The sequence below is a fragment of the Quercus suber genome, unplaced genomic scaffold (genome assembly GCF_002906115.3).
Source record: "Quercus suber isolate HL8 unplaced genomic scaffold, Cork oak 2.0 scaffold_54, whole genome shotgun sequence".
Classification (NCBI taxonomy): Eukaryota; Viridiplantae; Streptophyta; class Magnoliopsida; order Fagales; family Fagaceae; genus Quercus; species Quercus suber.
The window spans coordinates 518,601-534,815 of NW_027069519.1; the positions used below are offsets into that span (position 1 = coordinate 518,601).

Here is a 16,215-nt window from a genome sequence, read left to right on the forward strand (position 1 = left end):
GCTGCTTCACAAAGTTGTCTTTATGGTTGTAAATGTGCTTCTTCTTAGTTTCTGTGAACTCTATAGTATACTATGATCTGTTAAAGAAGAATGGTAAACACATAAAGAAAGAAGTTGCATGTCCAGTTTAACCCACGGTTGTGGAAAATGCTCCTTTTGCTGGAAAATCCTTACCCTCGCCACCCATCCTAGAGCTTATGAGTTGGGGGAACCAATTCAGGAAGATCAGCGGCAAAAACCTTTTCAAGTGGATATTGCCATATTGGAAGAGAAAATGAAATTAAACCAAAAGATCCTGATGAAAAGAAGCACATTGATAAAGACAACTGAATGCAAATAGTTTATTCAAGCAAAATCTATCCCCATGTGTCTAATTATTTAACACTTCTCAAATTATGTGACAACTAGATTTTTTATTATTATTTTAATTTAATCATTTTTATACTAGAAGGAAGTTCAATTTCTCCTTCAATTGAATATCAAATTATCAATGGGTTTCCCAGTTGTGTTGTCTTTTTAAAATTAAAAAAAAAAAATTTCAAAACAACCAAGTCTTTAAATTCAATTGAAAACCTAATGCTAAAAAGACTTACAGTTTAGTTAGTTGGCATCGCTTGGTTTGTCCAGGACACCTAGATTCAAATCTCCCATCTCTCTTTATAAGTTGCAAGTATTGAATTATAAAATAAATAAATAAATAAATAGAAATCAAGTTCTAGCCATTAGATAATGCATGGATGTATGCAAATGTTGTCACTTATCGCTCCCAATGGGTGGTGTTTTTTTTTCATTATACTTATTGCACACAAATGTACAAACACGTTTTGCACTAAAATCAATTGTTTTGACATTATTGTCACTTGTTACCCCTAATTTTGTCTTCATTCTCATTGAAAGCTTTTATAATAGTTAGTCCTATCCATTGCCTCATATAGATTACCCATAACTAGTTTTCTCTCATTATCAGCAAGGTGAAGAACTCAAACAAGAGGGCCCATAAATTTGAGGATAAAAACTATACTATTCCAAAAAGAAGGCATCAAAATCGTATCTATTACTTGTTTAGCCTTTGCTTCCTTTGCCCATCTACTATGAGCCCACTCCTAAAAAGGTAACATGTTCCTTAAGTTATGCTTTTGCTTATGAATGTAGTTTAGTGTAAGAAATGAAGTGCAAAACCTAGTTTTTCTGAGCCTAATGAGCTCTCTTTGTTTTGTGTAGTCTCTCATCATATTCAATACAACCCCCATGATTGTAGATATACCCAATCATTTGAATGACTCTTTCCAAAGTTCTTGTAACTCAAGCACTTTCCCAATATCCTCCAACATAAGGTCAATACAATGTGCAACACATGGAGTCCAATTTCGTCCTTTTGGCTTCCAATTACTTCCCTACCAACACATAATTAGATCTATTATCCGTCTCTACTTGCACTACATTAGCCTTCCCAATTTGATCGACAAATGATCAAGTAATTGAAACGTTTTTTTCCCCCTAGTTTTCAAAATACATTATGCATTGATTGACTTCACAAATATAGTTCCAGTTGAGCAATTCACCAAAATGTTTATCAAGCTTTGATTGGTTCTACTAGTCCACCCATCAGACATAATAGAGGAACCATGTTTCCCCAAAGATTCCTTGTGATCACTCAATAACTCATTTGTGTAAGCCACCTCTTTATTGAGAATTGAAATACTTTACTCATGGTAAGTAGGAGGTTTCATATTTGGACTGTATTTCCCAATAGCTTCAATTATCCATTTAAAGGAATCTAGGTGAAAACTTGCAACTCTGACTAGTTTACAACTTTACATAACACCTATAATACTAAGATATGGACAGTTGCTATGGAAAATCTATGAATAACCATTTCTTATCTTATATATTGTTGATTTTGAATTAAATTGAAAATTATATATCAAACATGATAAATTTCTGTGTGTATTGTTGCATTGGTCTTCATAGCTTAGCAGTGATTTTCACATTTTCTCATACATAAAATATTATTGCTCCTATATACTAATTATCTTATATTTTTTTTTCTTAAAAAAAAAAAAAAAGTCGTGGTGCTATTCGGTTGCCAAATTTAAAAATACTAGACAATTTTTGGAATTAAAAAAAAAAAAGATAAATATTCAAGACCAGATCATTATGTAAAAATATATATTATTTATTCAATAATAATAAAGTGTAAAAACTTGTTTCTTTATAATTTGAATGAATAATTTATCAAATGAAACTCAACTTGCTATTAAATCCCGCATATAATATATAATTTATTTTGTAATAAATTTCATAGTAATTTTCTTTTCATTGTAATTTTTTAAAAATCTGTTAGAAAAATTATTTTTCTTTCTTGTTGTGAATAGTAATTTTGACAGTATTCAATGCCCAAAATACTCAATTTGTAATTGCATCAGAAACCAAAAAAAGGCAAGCACAAGTACAAACATGTTAGCGTGTGGTTGTGATGAATGATTACACTTATATGGTGCACCTTCACACATACAATAACCTCACTTGCTGGATGGTGTTGCTTCACAAATAATATCAGTTTTGGCAGAGGAAGACTTGTATTTTGGTAAGGTTGTTACTGTAAGGGTTGATGCATGCATTCATAAAGTTATATCTATTCCCAAGAAAAGTGAGTTTGCCATAAATACTAGGACCCTAATTTGTATTCAGGCACAAATTACACAATTTATTCTCTTTGCAGACACAATGTTGTTGTCTATGATCACCACTAATGGTACTGTCATCCACATTAGGGACCAAAACAACCACTATATAAACAAATTGGTACGTTGTTAATATTCTAATCCTTATCAATCATCTATATCAATTTCTTTGTTTTTTAAAAAGATCGTGTGCTTCGGATCTACTAGCATCCTATCAAAATTTTTAGGAAAAAACTAATATGAAATATATTGATTAAAAAAAAAAAAAGGATACACATACATATTTGTCACACATGTATATTAACACTTCCACAGCAACAAACTACCTTGGAGTAGAAATAAAAGAATAATCTTACATGAAGTCCCTGTCCTCTTCTTCCTAAAATTGTCCTTAAATTTCTAAGGATTAGGAAAATATTTTTGTATACTTAGGGTCCGTTTGTTTTGGTGGTAAATGATTTCAGGAAATCATTTACCACCTGACCCATGTGTTTGGAAGGCAAAGGAAATTCTAATTTCCGGAAAATATGCCTCAACTTTGACCAAATTTTCACCTTTGACCCGGAAATGGTTTTACGCTTTTATTTTACCTTCAAACCATGTCCGGGTCTCACACAACAACGCAGAAAAGAAAAGAGAGCCGCTAAGAGAACTTTTGAGTGAGAACGAAGAAACGGAGCGACCCACGAAGAAGAAGAGAGAGCCACGAACCCAGAGCCCAGCTCCGACGACCCACCGCCACTCGCCGTCGACCCACGAAGACCCACGACCCACCGCCACTCGCTGTCGACCCACGTAGACCCACGACCCACCGCCACTCGCCGTCGACCCACGAAGACCCACAACCCACGAAGACCCACAACCCACCGATCTTCGACCCAGACCGAGACCGAGACCGTCGACCCAGACCGAGACCGACGACCCATCGCCTTCGACCTTCGATCGACGAACTATCACGTTCGACCTTCGACTTCGAACCATCGCCTTCGACCTCGACTTCGAACCATCGCCCTCGATCTCGTCGACGACAGTGTTGTTGTTGTTGTTGTTGTTGTTGTTGCCGGAATTTGTTGTTGTTGTTGTTGCCGTCGGAATTTGTTGTTGTTGTTGCCGGAAAATGTGAAAAAATGGTAGGAAAATAGCATTTTCCTAATAAAACCAAACACATGAAAATATTTTTCACAATAATTTTCATAATACAACCAAACACATGAAAATATTTTCCTTTTCCGGAAAATAGCATTTCCGAAAAATAAGTATTTTTCGGGAAATATTTTACGGGAACCAAACGGACCCTAAAATATTTTAGCAGCATAAAGCACAAAAAGTGAAGAAAATAATCATTTCTATTTAAAAAAAAAAAAGTTAAATATGTAAAATAGGCTTTCTGGCCATTTCATTAATTTCTTAAAATTTAAATATTGGACAACATACGACACTTGAATGGCCCATAATCAAATTATCAAATGATTAGAACTCAAACAAATATCTATAATTTTTGGAGGAATTTTCCTTCAACGAACAATGTGGTATAAATCACCACTTAGTGGGTAGGAGGATATCCATGTGAAGGAAAACCTTTTCCATCTCATTATCTAATCTCAATGTTGTGGCTAAGCTTATAGAGAGCAAGAAAGTCAGGTGAGAAGTTTTTTTTTGTATGAAGTGCATATCATCTTGTTTGTGTGCAACAGCTTCTTAAGGTGTTTTTTTGGGGGGGGGGGGGGGGGGGGGGGGTATATCTATTCCCAAGAAAAGTGAGTTTGCCATAAATACTAGGACCCTAATTTGTATTCAGGCACAAATTACACAATTTATTCTCTTTGCAGACACAATGTTGTTGTCTATGATCACCACTAATGGTACTGTCATCCACATTAGGGACCAAAACCAACAAATTGGTACATTGTTAATATTCTAATCCTTATCAATCATTTATATCAATTTCTTTGTTTTTTAAAAAGATCGTGTGCTTCGGATCTACTAGCATCCTATCAAAATTTTTAGGAAAAAACTAATATGAAATATATTGATTAAAAAAAAAAAAGGATACACATACATATTTGTCACACATGTATATTAACACTTCCACAGCAACAAACTACCTTGGAGTAGAAATAAAAGAATAATCTTACATGAAGTCCCTGTCCTCTTCTTCCTAAAATTGTCCTTAAATTTCTAAGGATTAGGAAAATATTTTTGTATACTAAAATATTTTAGCAGCATAAAGCACAAAAAGTGAAGAAAATAATCATTTCTATATTAAAAAAAAAGTTAAATATATAAAATACGCTTTCTGGCCATTTCATTAATTTCTTAAAATTTAAATATTGGACAACATACGACACTTGAATGGCCCATAATCAAATTATCAAATGATTAGAACTCAAACAAATATCTATAATTTTTGGAGGAATTTTCCTTCAACCAACAATGTGGTATAAATCACCACTTAGTGGGTAGGAGGATATCCATGTGAAGGAAAACCTTTTCCATCTCATTATCTAATCTCAATGCTGTGGCTAAGCTTATAGAGAGCAAGAAAGTCAGGTGAGAAGTTTTTTTGTATGAAGTGCATATCATCTTGTTTGTGTGCAACAGCTTCTTAAGGTGTTTTTGGGGGGGGGGAGGGGGGAGAGAGAGAATGTAGATAAGCCATCACCCAGTAATAATAATAATAATAATATGTGAAACTGAGAGAAACTCAAATTAGAATTTCAAATTAGAGTTTCAATTTTGCACAATGTATCATAAATTATTTATTCTTAAAGAATTTTATTTCTTAATTTTAGAATCAAATGTGGAACTATATCATAAATATTCATTCAAATGAGTTATTAAGTACAAAAATCAAACAGTCTAGAATAAATGAATCATAAAAAGAAAAAAGAAAAAGTGCATCACAATAATTATTAAAAAAAAAAATGGATGATTTACATTTTATACCTAATAATATCCTTACAAAATTTTTTAAAGAGTTAACAAATTATAAAAATGACTATCAATAGTATTTAAATTATATATATATATATATGAATTATATTATGCATCTTATTGTATATCTTTAAGTGTATCCATGTATATGTATGAGATTACAAGCTAGTAAAAGATATAAAATAAAATAAAAAAATTTTAAAAAAAATCACAATATGGTAGCAAAATAGACATTTTGCCTGCAAGAAAATTTTTATCTATGATTTACATACGAGGGGCCTTCAATGAAGTTTTATATACAAGATGGTAGCAACATAGACATTCTGCCTAAAACAAACTCGACTCACCCACCAACCGTGGTAAGGTAATAAAGTTTTTCATGCGTCAAGTCGAGGTAAAAGTCACTGTACACAATCCTCTGTCAGTTCAGTGTATTTCCATAAAGGCAGTTATGGTTTGGCTAAAGACTTCAGAGAGTCAATATAACCCATAAACACACATAAAATGAGAGTCTGTTACCGTTAGGAGACAACGGAAAATTCCTGCTGCTGCCTGGGCATCATAACAACCAACTGCAAATTGCCTAGTTGACATAACTTTACTGGATTCTTAAATACTGAGACCTTTGCAACATTATTACCTAACAAAACAACATGTGCAATGCTGAATGATTCTCCCTTTTCCATTGCAAATTGCCACTCTCTCATTGATATATCGAACCAGTCTTTTGTTGGAGATTTAGTTGCTTTAACTTCAATGTACTCTCTGCTATTCTCCTCCCCTACTATAATGTCATAAGGTAACCCAGTTTCACTATCTTCATTAACCCACTTCACTACTGTCCCACCAAATTTCCCAATAATATATTTGAAAGCAATACTCTCACCTAGCCTCCCCGTTTGCATGGCTTGTGCTCCATCAGAGGTACCTAATCTAAGATGATCTCTCATGCTAAAATTAGATGCATCCAACTCAGGGCCATCAGATGTGTGATCTAAATCAACAGGATCGAAGTCAACATCCATAGTAAAATCATTATGACTGGGAGCATGGCCAGACTGACCAGAATAAGTTGAATTGCAAGCATTGCCAGACTGATTTTCCAAATTGTTGCAGTCTGAAAAAACTAAAGCTTTTGAAGCTGCTGCTGAATCATCTTCAATGGTCCAATCATCAACAATTGAGATAGGAACAACATTATCAGTTTGCATGACTATACCTTCAGAATTGTCCTTTCGTGGGCTGCTGCTAAGCTGTGCAGTTGTTGCCTGAGTCTTAAAACCACTTAAACGAGCATGACTAAAACCAGGTGCAGTTTTCCAGTCCGCTGGTGGCCAGTTTGAGTTAGTTCCAGCCTTCTTTTTGGACTTTAAATGACTTCGCTCATCGAGTGTTGTCGAATCAAAAGTTGTTTGGAGTGAGTCATCATTCTTTGTCTGTGAAGGTATGGATGGGAGGGACCAAACAGATTCTTCATTAGAAAGCTTAGGTACCTTTTGGCTATTCAAGATGAAAAATTCTGTTTGCTCCTCAGTTGAACCTGATTCAGCCATGGTTGTGATCATGTGAAGGAAATTTGCCAAGTGTAAATCAGGAGTTCCATCAAATAACAAACGAGACAGCTCCATAAATAGGGCATGAGAATCGGATTCTTGGGTTGTGTACAAAACGTTGTCCTGTAAAAGGCATACGATAAGGATATAAATGTTGGAATGGGACCAAACAGATTCTTCATTAGAAAGCTTAGGTACCTTTTGGCTATTCAAGATGAAAAATTCTGTTTGCTCCTCAGTTGAACCTGATTCAGCCATGGTTGTGATCATGTGAAGGAAATTTGCCAAGTGTAAATCAGGAGTTCCATCAAATAACAAACGAGACAGCTCCATAAATAGGGCATGAGAATCGGATTCTTGGGTTGTGTACAAAACGTTGTCCTGTAAAAGGTGTACGATAAGGATATAAATGTTGGAAGTACCCTCAAATTCTAATAAAGCATACATTGCAAAGTATAGGAGGTTTAATAGTACTCATGTAAGTTTAGTAACCATCAACTAAAAAGAGAGTACTGAGTTAGTGTTGGAGGCTGACAAATTTTAGGGATTTGGAGGCATCAGCCCAAAAAAGGCTTCAACGTGAAAGATGTCTATGGTACAACATAAGTAAGTGTGGTTTTATTTGGAAGCTAAAAGACAATAAAACTTCAGAGAAAGTTTTGTTGAAAAACCTTGATTTTTGTTCAAATGTTACAGAACCATTAGGTGTGATGAAATTTGGGTTGGTTTATTCTGGTGATGGGCTTGGTTGGTATTTGTAAGGGATTGTGAGAGTGTGTAGTTAGACATCATTTATTTTCATTTTAATGATTGTTTCTTTTTTTTTTAAAAACCTAAAATGAACACAAATTATGTGTAAGAATATATAAAATATACCTAAAAATAAATATCAATTTATTGCCGTACCCCCAACATATCGTACTCTAGTTTTTCAAGAAATGGCGTATCCCCTTACCCATACCAATGTCAGTGTTCGTGCAAAATAGGCTGGAACCACTAGATCACCCCCTTTGAACCCCATGTAATTTGCTATATTCAATTACATACCTGAAGTAGGCAACTACATTCAATTTTCTTCTTAGATGCACCACCACAACTTTTTATGACATTCCTGTAGTAAAGCTTTTCAACAACAACTACTTGTAGACGGTTCAAAATATCAAATCCAGACTGCTTGAGTTGAAAATATTTTCCAGGATGTACACTACAGAAGTAGCGTTGAGCATAAGGAAGACTCCAGCCCACTAATGAAGCTTTGAAGCTACAGTCTGCCAGACCATCATATATTGCTTCACGAGTTACAACCTGCACATTATTGCAACAATGAGGAAAGGAAGATGAAGATCGCATTATATATCTCATTTATTGTTTTATCATTATTTTTTCTCTGAAGGGTGAAAAAAAGATGTCTACTCAACAACTCATAGACAACTGTACAAATTGTCATGCTTATTTCAAGCGAAAAAAAGAAATTCTAGCATTTAAAAGAAATTCCATTGTCTGATACAAATCAATAATTCAAAAGAATTGTTATGCAAACACATACTATATCCACATACAATAGCAATCCGTTTTTTCTTATGGGGAGAGAGAGATGTCTGAATCCAAGTAAAGGAAAATATATATCGTTCTCCATTTCCCACACCTGTTCATTCTTTGCTAAGTTATGCTTTGCAAGTAGCTACATCTCAAGTGAAAATGGTGTTACAGGAGCATACAATCATCAAACTCCAACTTTCTAAAAACACATTCTGAAGCAAGTTGAGAGTATGCAACGGAGAAAGGAACGATTCCAGTCCACAAAAACCATGAACTATGCAAAGCAACACGTACTAAAATAGATTGAAATCATAGAAAGAACTTCTAGGACCAAATAACATCACATAAAGATCCAGTACCTTAAAAGCAATCAATAAATGATCAGTAAAAGCTCTACACAGTAAAACGGACAATAATGAAACAGTTCAAAGATTACCCATGTATCTCATGGAGCACCACATAAGATAAAGTTCCTTATACTCTATGTATGCAAGCTTCCTTATGATGTGTTATGAAACAAAAATAAAAAAATTAGAACCATGAACAAATGTAAAAGTAGGCAGAGTACCATATTATTTTATGAGTGCCAAAATGGTTATTAAAATTTTTTTTCAAGGCTTCTTTAGGATCAGCTCAAGTTGAAATTCCAATCATTTGTAGCAGGAATGTTTAGCAGTCCATTCCTTTCAGGTCAACACATTGATAATTAGCTATACTGCCTGACCTACTGGATGAGTTCATGTGGAGTTAAAAACATTGCCAACTCAAGAGCAACATCCCCAGACCAAAGCCTAAACAGAGAGAGAGACCTTACCTCTGACAGAGCAGGAATCCCTATGGTTTGCATGAGCACAGACACTTTTGTTTGAAGTATCTTTTTTTCATCCTCACTAAGTTTGCCGAAGTACAAAAAATAAATCTTATCGAAATGCTTAAATTGCTTTTGTAACTTCAGACTATCACACCAGCACACAAGGCCAAAGAGAGGGTGTAGGGAAACCCACTTGTCTTGTTCAGTTGGAAGTACTGCATAGTCCAATTTCATAAGACGCTCTTTCAAGTAAATGATATCTTCAGGGCTCAGGAGACCAGATTTCAACCCATCACTCCACTTGAGAAATACATGGAAAACCTGGGACATTAAAGAAACATTTAAGTTGCACCACAACAAATTATAATTGCAACTGTGATTTTGTTTCAGATGTGGTTACTTACTGCATTAGCTGTTTGTGAAGGCAAAGCAACAGTAGATAGCTGGAGCAAAATCCGTAGGTAGCTACGGAAAGGAGGGGTCTCATGTACTCTGCAGCTGTAAACGAAAAAGTCACGAAGGCCTGGATATATATTGCTCAGTGTCTTGTTTAAGGGGCAATGAATCACTTCTGTCAAACTGCACTGAGGATTCATCTCCTTAATTTGGTCTAGACAACCAGTTGGATCATGCCAACATATTTCTTCTGGAGACAAAAACATACCAGGTACCACATCCTCATGCCTAGAGCCAGATGCATAGGGAACGAATATGCAAGATCCAGAATGTAATGCCTCTGTGATTTTGTGCGTTGAAGTAGCCATTTTTTTCCAAATGAATGTGTACAAGTTTGACATTTGTGATATGCTGGCATGCAAAGAAAGTTGGTCCCATTTAGTTGGTTGAAAGACTGAAGTATTTTTTATAAGTGAAAGACTCAGACATATAGACTAAACAAATAATAAACGGAAAATAGATATAACAACACTAAGATGTCAGGAAAGTGCACGTATACAGCATATATTAAAAGCAAGTGTTCCATAAGTAGATAATATATCACTGTCACAGGAAGAGGAAAAAGGAAAGTTAGTTAAAAAGGAATAAGAAGAGGAGCAGATGAAGGTATGAGCAAAAGCATGTAAAAATTTCTGGTTCTGGAAAAAAATATAGATGAAAAGCATCTCGATGCAGATATCGATCCATGATACAAGTCTATTAAATTATACAACAATAGCAACATCCAAGTCAGGGGTGGAACCAGGAATTTCTGTTTGGGGGGACTGGGTTGTGATACTAATATTAGTGAAGACAAACCCCACATGCATTCGCAAACACATACATACATATAAAAACCTTAATGTTTTAATATTGAAGTAAGTCATAATTTATAAATATATTGTTCATAAAATTATCAAATTTTACATATATGTTTGCTATTTTTTTTTTAGGAGAATTTGTTATCTTTTTGTTAAATTACCGATTGTCCCAAAAGCTTAAACTGTTAGGAAATTGTAAATTTAATCATTTAACCATAAGTCTAACAGTCTCCCTCACTTGTGGGCCTAAACTTCCCCTTAATAAGTGGTGGCCCCCCTCTCTTCATACTAGTTCTGCCCCTGATCCAAGTCTTAGTCCCAAAAAATTGGGTTTGAGGATATCAATGCTCAACATACTAATCTGGGTTGGTTACATGTATTTTTTTTATGTTATTCAATCCTATCCAAAATATTATTGTCTATCACCTACTTAATTGACGCGTCCTTTTTTAATACTTCTATTAATGTTATTTTAGGTCTTTGTCTACCTTTCTTTCCTTTTCTTGAATTGAATCAACTCGTCTATCAAATTATAAACAAACAAATGTCCAAGAATCATCTGAATTATCTAAATCGCCAAAATAGCCATGCAAGGAATTTCCATCCAACATTGATTACTTACACATGCATTGCCACAGCATGTAGAACACATGAAATCTTGAGAATTACAAAATAACACTATATATATATATATTTCAGAAGCATCGCTAGGGAAAAAAAAAAAAAAACCAGTCAGGTGATGAGCCCCCAAAACAAATTCAGATGAATGCAGAGTATGACTAAAAGAGCAATCTCAAGTATAAAAAGATCGCAGATGATACTATAGGAACATAATCTAAGCATTGATATCAGTTTTAATTGGTCGCACTGAGAAACACACTACCATTTGCTTTTTCTTTTATTTATTTTATTTTTATGAACATTGGCATTATTGCTCTATTACCCTGCATAGAAAATATTATACCACTAACATGCTCAAACGAAAAAAGAAAAAAAGAAAAAAAAGAAGGCATTATTCGTAAAAACACAAGCTATTGACAAATACTTCACATGAAAAAGCAATAGTAAAGCCACAGAATGTATGGATTTTTTATGTGGAAAGAGAAAACTACCAAATATGTATGAACAAATCAATAAAACAGCAGAAAGAAGTAAAGCATTAAAATCCTATGTCATAAAACAAAACAAAAAAAGAATACTAATTAGTTCCTATAGCAAGCAGGAAAGAACATTTACTAAATAAATTATCTCTTTCAGATGACAAATATCAAAAATCTAAAATGGAAAATAAGATGCAGCAATACCTGGCCTTAAAAGGTCTCTGAGAACTTCTCCACACTTTTAGAATTTCCAAAATGTCATNAAGAGGGGCCACCCTCTTTTCTTTTCTGCACCAATCCTTATTTACTACTATATCTTTTTGGGCTTCTCATCATATTAAAGGGGCGGAACACTGTATGTGGCTCAACTGCAGAGCAAGTGATGAAAATGTAGGGCACACCTTAGCTAGGTTGTTTCTTGTAGGAGTGCTAATGAACATTGTTTATAAATAGATAATCATTTAACTTGGATTTGGCTTGCCACCCATTCAAAGAATTATATGGAGAAGCATATATATTTTGTTTCATGTTACAGTATTTAACACAGAGCATGCATATCTTGCAACGTAATATCAAATACACAAAAGACCAGGAGCAACCCTGATGAACTCACTTTCTTCTTGCATACAAATGTGAACTTTGTGATGAAAGTTTATTTCATATAACGTTATGTTCTAACAAAAACTTTATCTGCATCAATATTTCATTTTTTTTTCATCTTTCTTTAATTAAAGGTCTAATCTGTTCTGCATTTTTCATAAAACTAATAATTAACCCAAGAAAAAAAAGAATTCATATTGATTGATGTTGCAAATTCAGGCTCATGCCCTTTCTCAGTCGATGTGCAATTCTTTGGCAAGGAAAGGGAAGAGAAACAAATGAGAGAGAGAGATGCTCCTAAAGCAAGAGCTGTTTGCTCAATATGGCTCCCAATCTCATTGTGCGGAACACCCTTTCTGATAATTGTAGCTACCTTTAATATGTTTTGTATCACATTCTAGTTCTTAAAGTCACAAGGGAAGCAGTCATGAAAATTAAACCAAAAAGCTTCTAAATATATTGCACCCTTAACAATATTTCATGCATAAAAAGAAAATAACTTTGTAAAGAGTATACATGATAATTAGATATACAGCCCATTTAAAAGGAAACAGAATTGAAGAAAGATTACATCAAAGTTAAAACAAGATGAGAAGTTCAAAATGTAATATTCGGTGTATACCATACTAACCTTTGGAACAGCATATGGAGCAGAAGCACCCAGAATTGAACGTACAGCTTCACAATCGTAAAATAAATCTTTGGGATAGTGAAGCTCATCATCCATGCTAGATACTACCCACTGGACATCACAGATGCTGCTCATAAAAGAAGACTTGAAGGGTTTGCTATCTCCGCCAGAGTTAGGATTGCAGTAACCCAACACTTTGTCACTAAAACAACTATCCCATAGTGTATCAAAAATCTCTAACAGATATATACAACTTTGCTGCATGCCATTTTTGGACAATACAGAGATTAAATGGACCAATTCACGGGATTCCCAGTCTTTGGCAATTGATTCAGGGGAAATCAGATCTCTTTCCCACATTAGATTCTTAAAATTGATATGAGATAGATCAGAAACAGTCTTATCAACTTGATTAATTTGCACAAAATCCACAACACCTATTTCCCGGAAAAATTCCCTCCATTTCACCAGTCCACATGAGAGTGATTCAGTAACTGGATACCTCAAATAAGTGGTGTCAACTTCATGCCATTCCATATCTACAACATTAATCAACTTATTCACATTGACTGGATTCCCATATTCTTTACTAAAATGAATTGGCACCTCAACAAGACGTTTAAAGCCCTGATTTGTTAAAATGAAAGCTTTATTTCGTAATTGGGAGATTATGTTCTCCCTTTCAACAAAACAATCAGGGCAGCTAGACTGTAGGTGGATCATTACAAAGCAAACATACTCTGTCATCAAATTTTTGTCCCTATTTGTAATTCTGTCATCAGATACAGCTGGCAAGATGTGCACCTTCACAATTTCATGAGCAGACAACCACTGGACACCAATTCTGTGAAGCATGTTGGTAAGGTTGCCCACTAAACTCACATCCATGGATGAGGTGTCAACGGTTGATGCAGAAAGGAGGGCAGGATTCACAGTTCGAAGTTTAGCAAATAAATTTGGGAAAGCTTCAAGTCCATGCTTGCCATCAAACCCAGTGCTTACTGTATCAGATTGTAACCAGATTGTACCTTCATTCACTGAACTGTATGTACCATCTGAAAGAGGAATAAATGATATTTTTTGAAGGTTCTCTATGAGATCAACTTCTGTATCAGAGTTTAACAAAGTTTTTCTAGATGAATGGAATGACATTGTATAAAGTGCATTTAGCCAAGAAGACAACCAATGCAGGCCCATGGATTTGATGCCATTCTCCACATGACTCAGAGAGCACATAAATTGTAGTAGAATTTTAGGTCCATACTCCTCAATACCCAGTGACCTTGCTAATGAATCCGAAATTTGTATATTTCTATCCAAGAATCCAAGGCCAAGGTGCTCACTAAGCATACTATCAGGAAGAAGAATGCGAGCCTGTTCATTCCAACCTCTTAGAACCTTGCAAGGAGGAGCCCATCTGTCGTTTTCTCCTTCCAAAAGTAAGCAGTTTGTCATACATAATTTAGAAATAATCAACCGGGGAAGACTTGAAAAGAAACCATGAACTTCCCCAACAAGCGGAACAAAGCTCATAAAAGCAGACACAGCCTTTCCTGGATTCTCTCTAAAACATGAAAGAGTGCAAAAGGATCTCTGAGCATCAACAAACAAACCAGGAAACTCAGACAATAACCACTGATTCCAGGGACTATCTCCATCCACTTCCTCTCTAGACGACGGAAGAACAAAATCACCTTGAAGAATAAATTTCAAACCGTAAGTCCTTAAAGGAAGAAATGCAAAAACAGGCCACTGGTCTAGAAGTGGAATGTAATCCCCGTCAATTGATTCCTGCAACGTAAATGCTATAGAGATCTCTGTTGTTTGCACATCACGACGAATGACCTCCGTCCACAACTTCCTTGATGCTACAAACCATGTCATTTTCTCATCTCCATGTGAAACCCTTATGATGCCATTTCCCACAATTTCTTTTTTCATCACGACGAGTGAATCATTGAGCAAGTTTCTAAACTTAATGCACTTAAGCCGGTGAAGAAAAAGCAATAAAGACGGGTGAAGTTCTGAAAACATAGTGATAATGCTGCTCATGACAGTATTGTCCAAAAATCTTGATCTGAAAGGAAGTACAATGCAAGTGTTCCAGCATTGACCATCCAAATGATCAGTGTCACTAGATCCCAGCCTACTAAACAAGTCAATGTCACAAGGAAGTACTATTGTTGGCAAAACAAAACCAATCTGACCCTCACTTATATCAAATTTGACATGAAACCCATTAGAATGAATCTCTGGAGCATCTGTGATCTGTAGAAAGAACACCCAAATTGATGAAAGTTGATTATTTATAGTGTAACCATTAGTTTGATAAAACATTCAGTCAAAAAGTAACTCAGGTTTCTATGTGAGGATACCACATTCAAACTCTATGCCTGGTTTCACACCATAACACTTTTCACCACAATTACAATTTTCTGAAAAAATGTAGAGTTCATTAAACATAGACTTTGACACACTTACTAAAAATGAAAAACATCTGCACACTATTCCAATCATTTTTATAATCTTTGTGGGAGATAGCCTTTAAAGACCTATTTTTGACACACTTACTAAAAATGAAAAACATCTGCACACTATTCCAATCATTTTTATAATCTTTGTGGGAGATAGCCTTTAAAGACCTATTTTAATCATCTTCTTCTAAACTTCACTCAATGTTTCATGTCCACTCCTGGAATATTGAGTCATAAACCGTAAGGAAAAAATTAATTTTAAATAAAAAGATTACATTCCTTGTCAATCACATTTTAACCAACGTAAAACAACCAATAACCACAATAAAGCTTATGAATGCATGTGACAGATGAAAAGAGTCAACGAAAAGATTGATTATATTGGAGATGAGTGTCAACATTAGATTAGATCATCTGCCTCTAAAGCGTCAAATACTAGATTAAATAATCGGCTTCTAAACTTCTTGCAATTGTTAATATTCAATCCTAGAGTTTGAGAAGCATAACCTTTATATCCCACAATAACTTAATAAGACAAACAGTAAGAAAATGCACAAAATAAACAGGGCAAAAGAAGGGATAAGATCCTTTAGGGCATTCTAGAGGATCCTAATCCAAGAGGAAACCCAACCC

At 34.8% G+C, this 16,215-nt stretch overlaps 1 protein-coding gene across 1 annotated transcript in view; it reads right to left on the bottom strand.

The window, feature by feature from the left end:
* Nucleotides 1–5,834: 5,834 nt before the first annotated feature.
* Nucleotides 5,835–16,215, bottom strand: part of LOC111988417 (protein NO VEIN) — a 32,334-nt gene continuing 21,953 nt past the window's right edge. The window contains 6 exon segments of the mRNA XM_065772155.1: nt 5,835–7,294; nt 8,219–8,476; nt 9,525–9,842; nt 9,926–10,328; nt 12,082–12,202; nt 13,105–15,376. Coding sequence (XP_065628227.1) covers nt 6,140–7,294; nt 8,219–8,476; nt 9,525–9,842; nt 9,926–10,328; nt 12,082–12,202; nt 13,105–15,376 — 4,527 coding nt within the window. The 3' untranslated portion in view covers nt 5,835–6,139.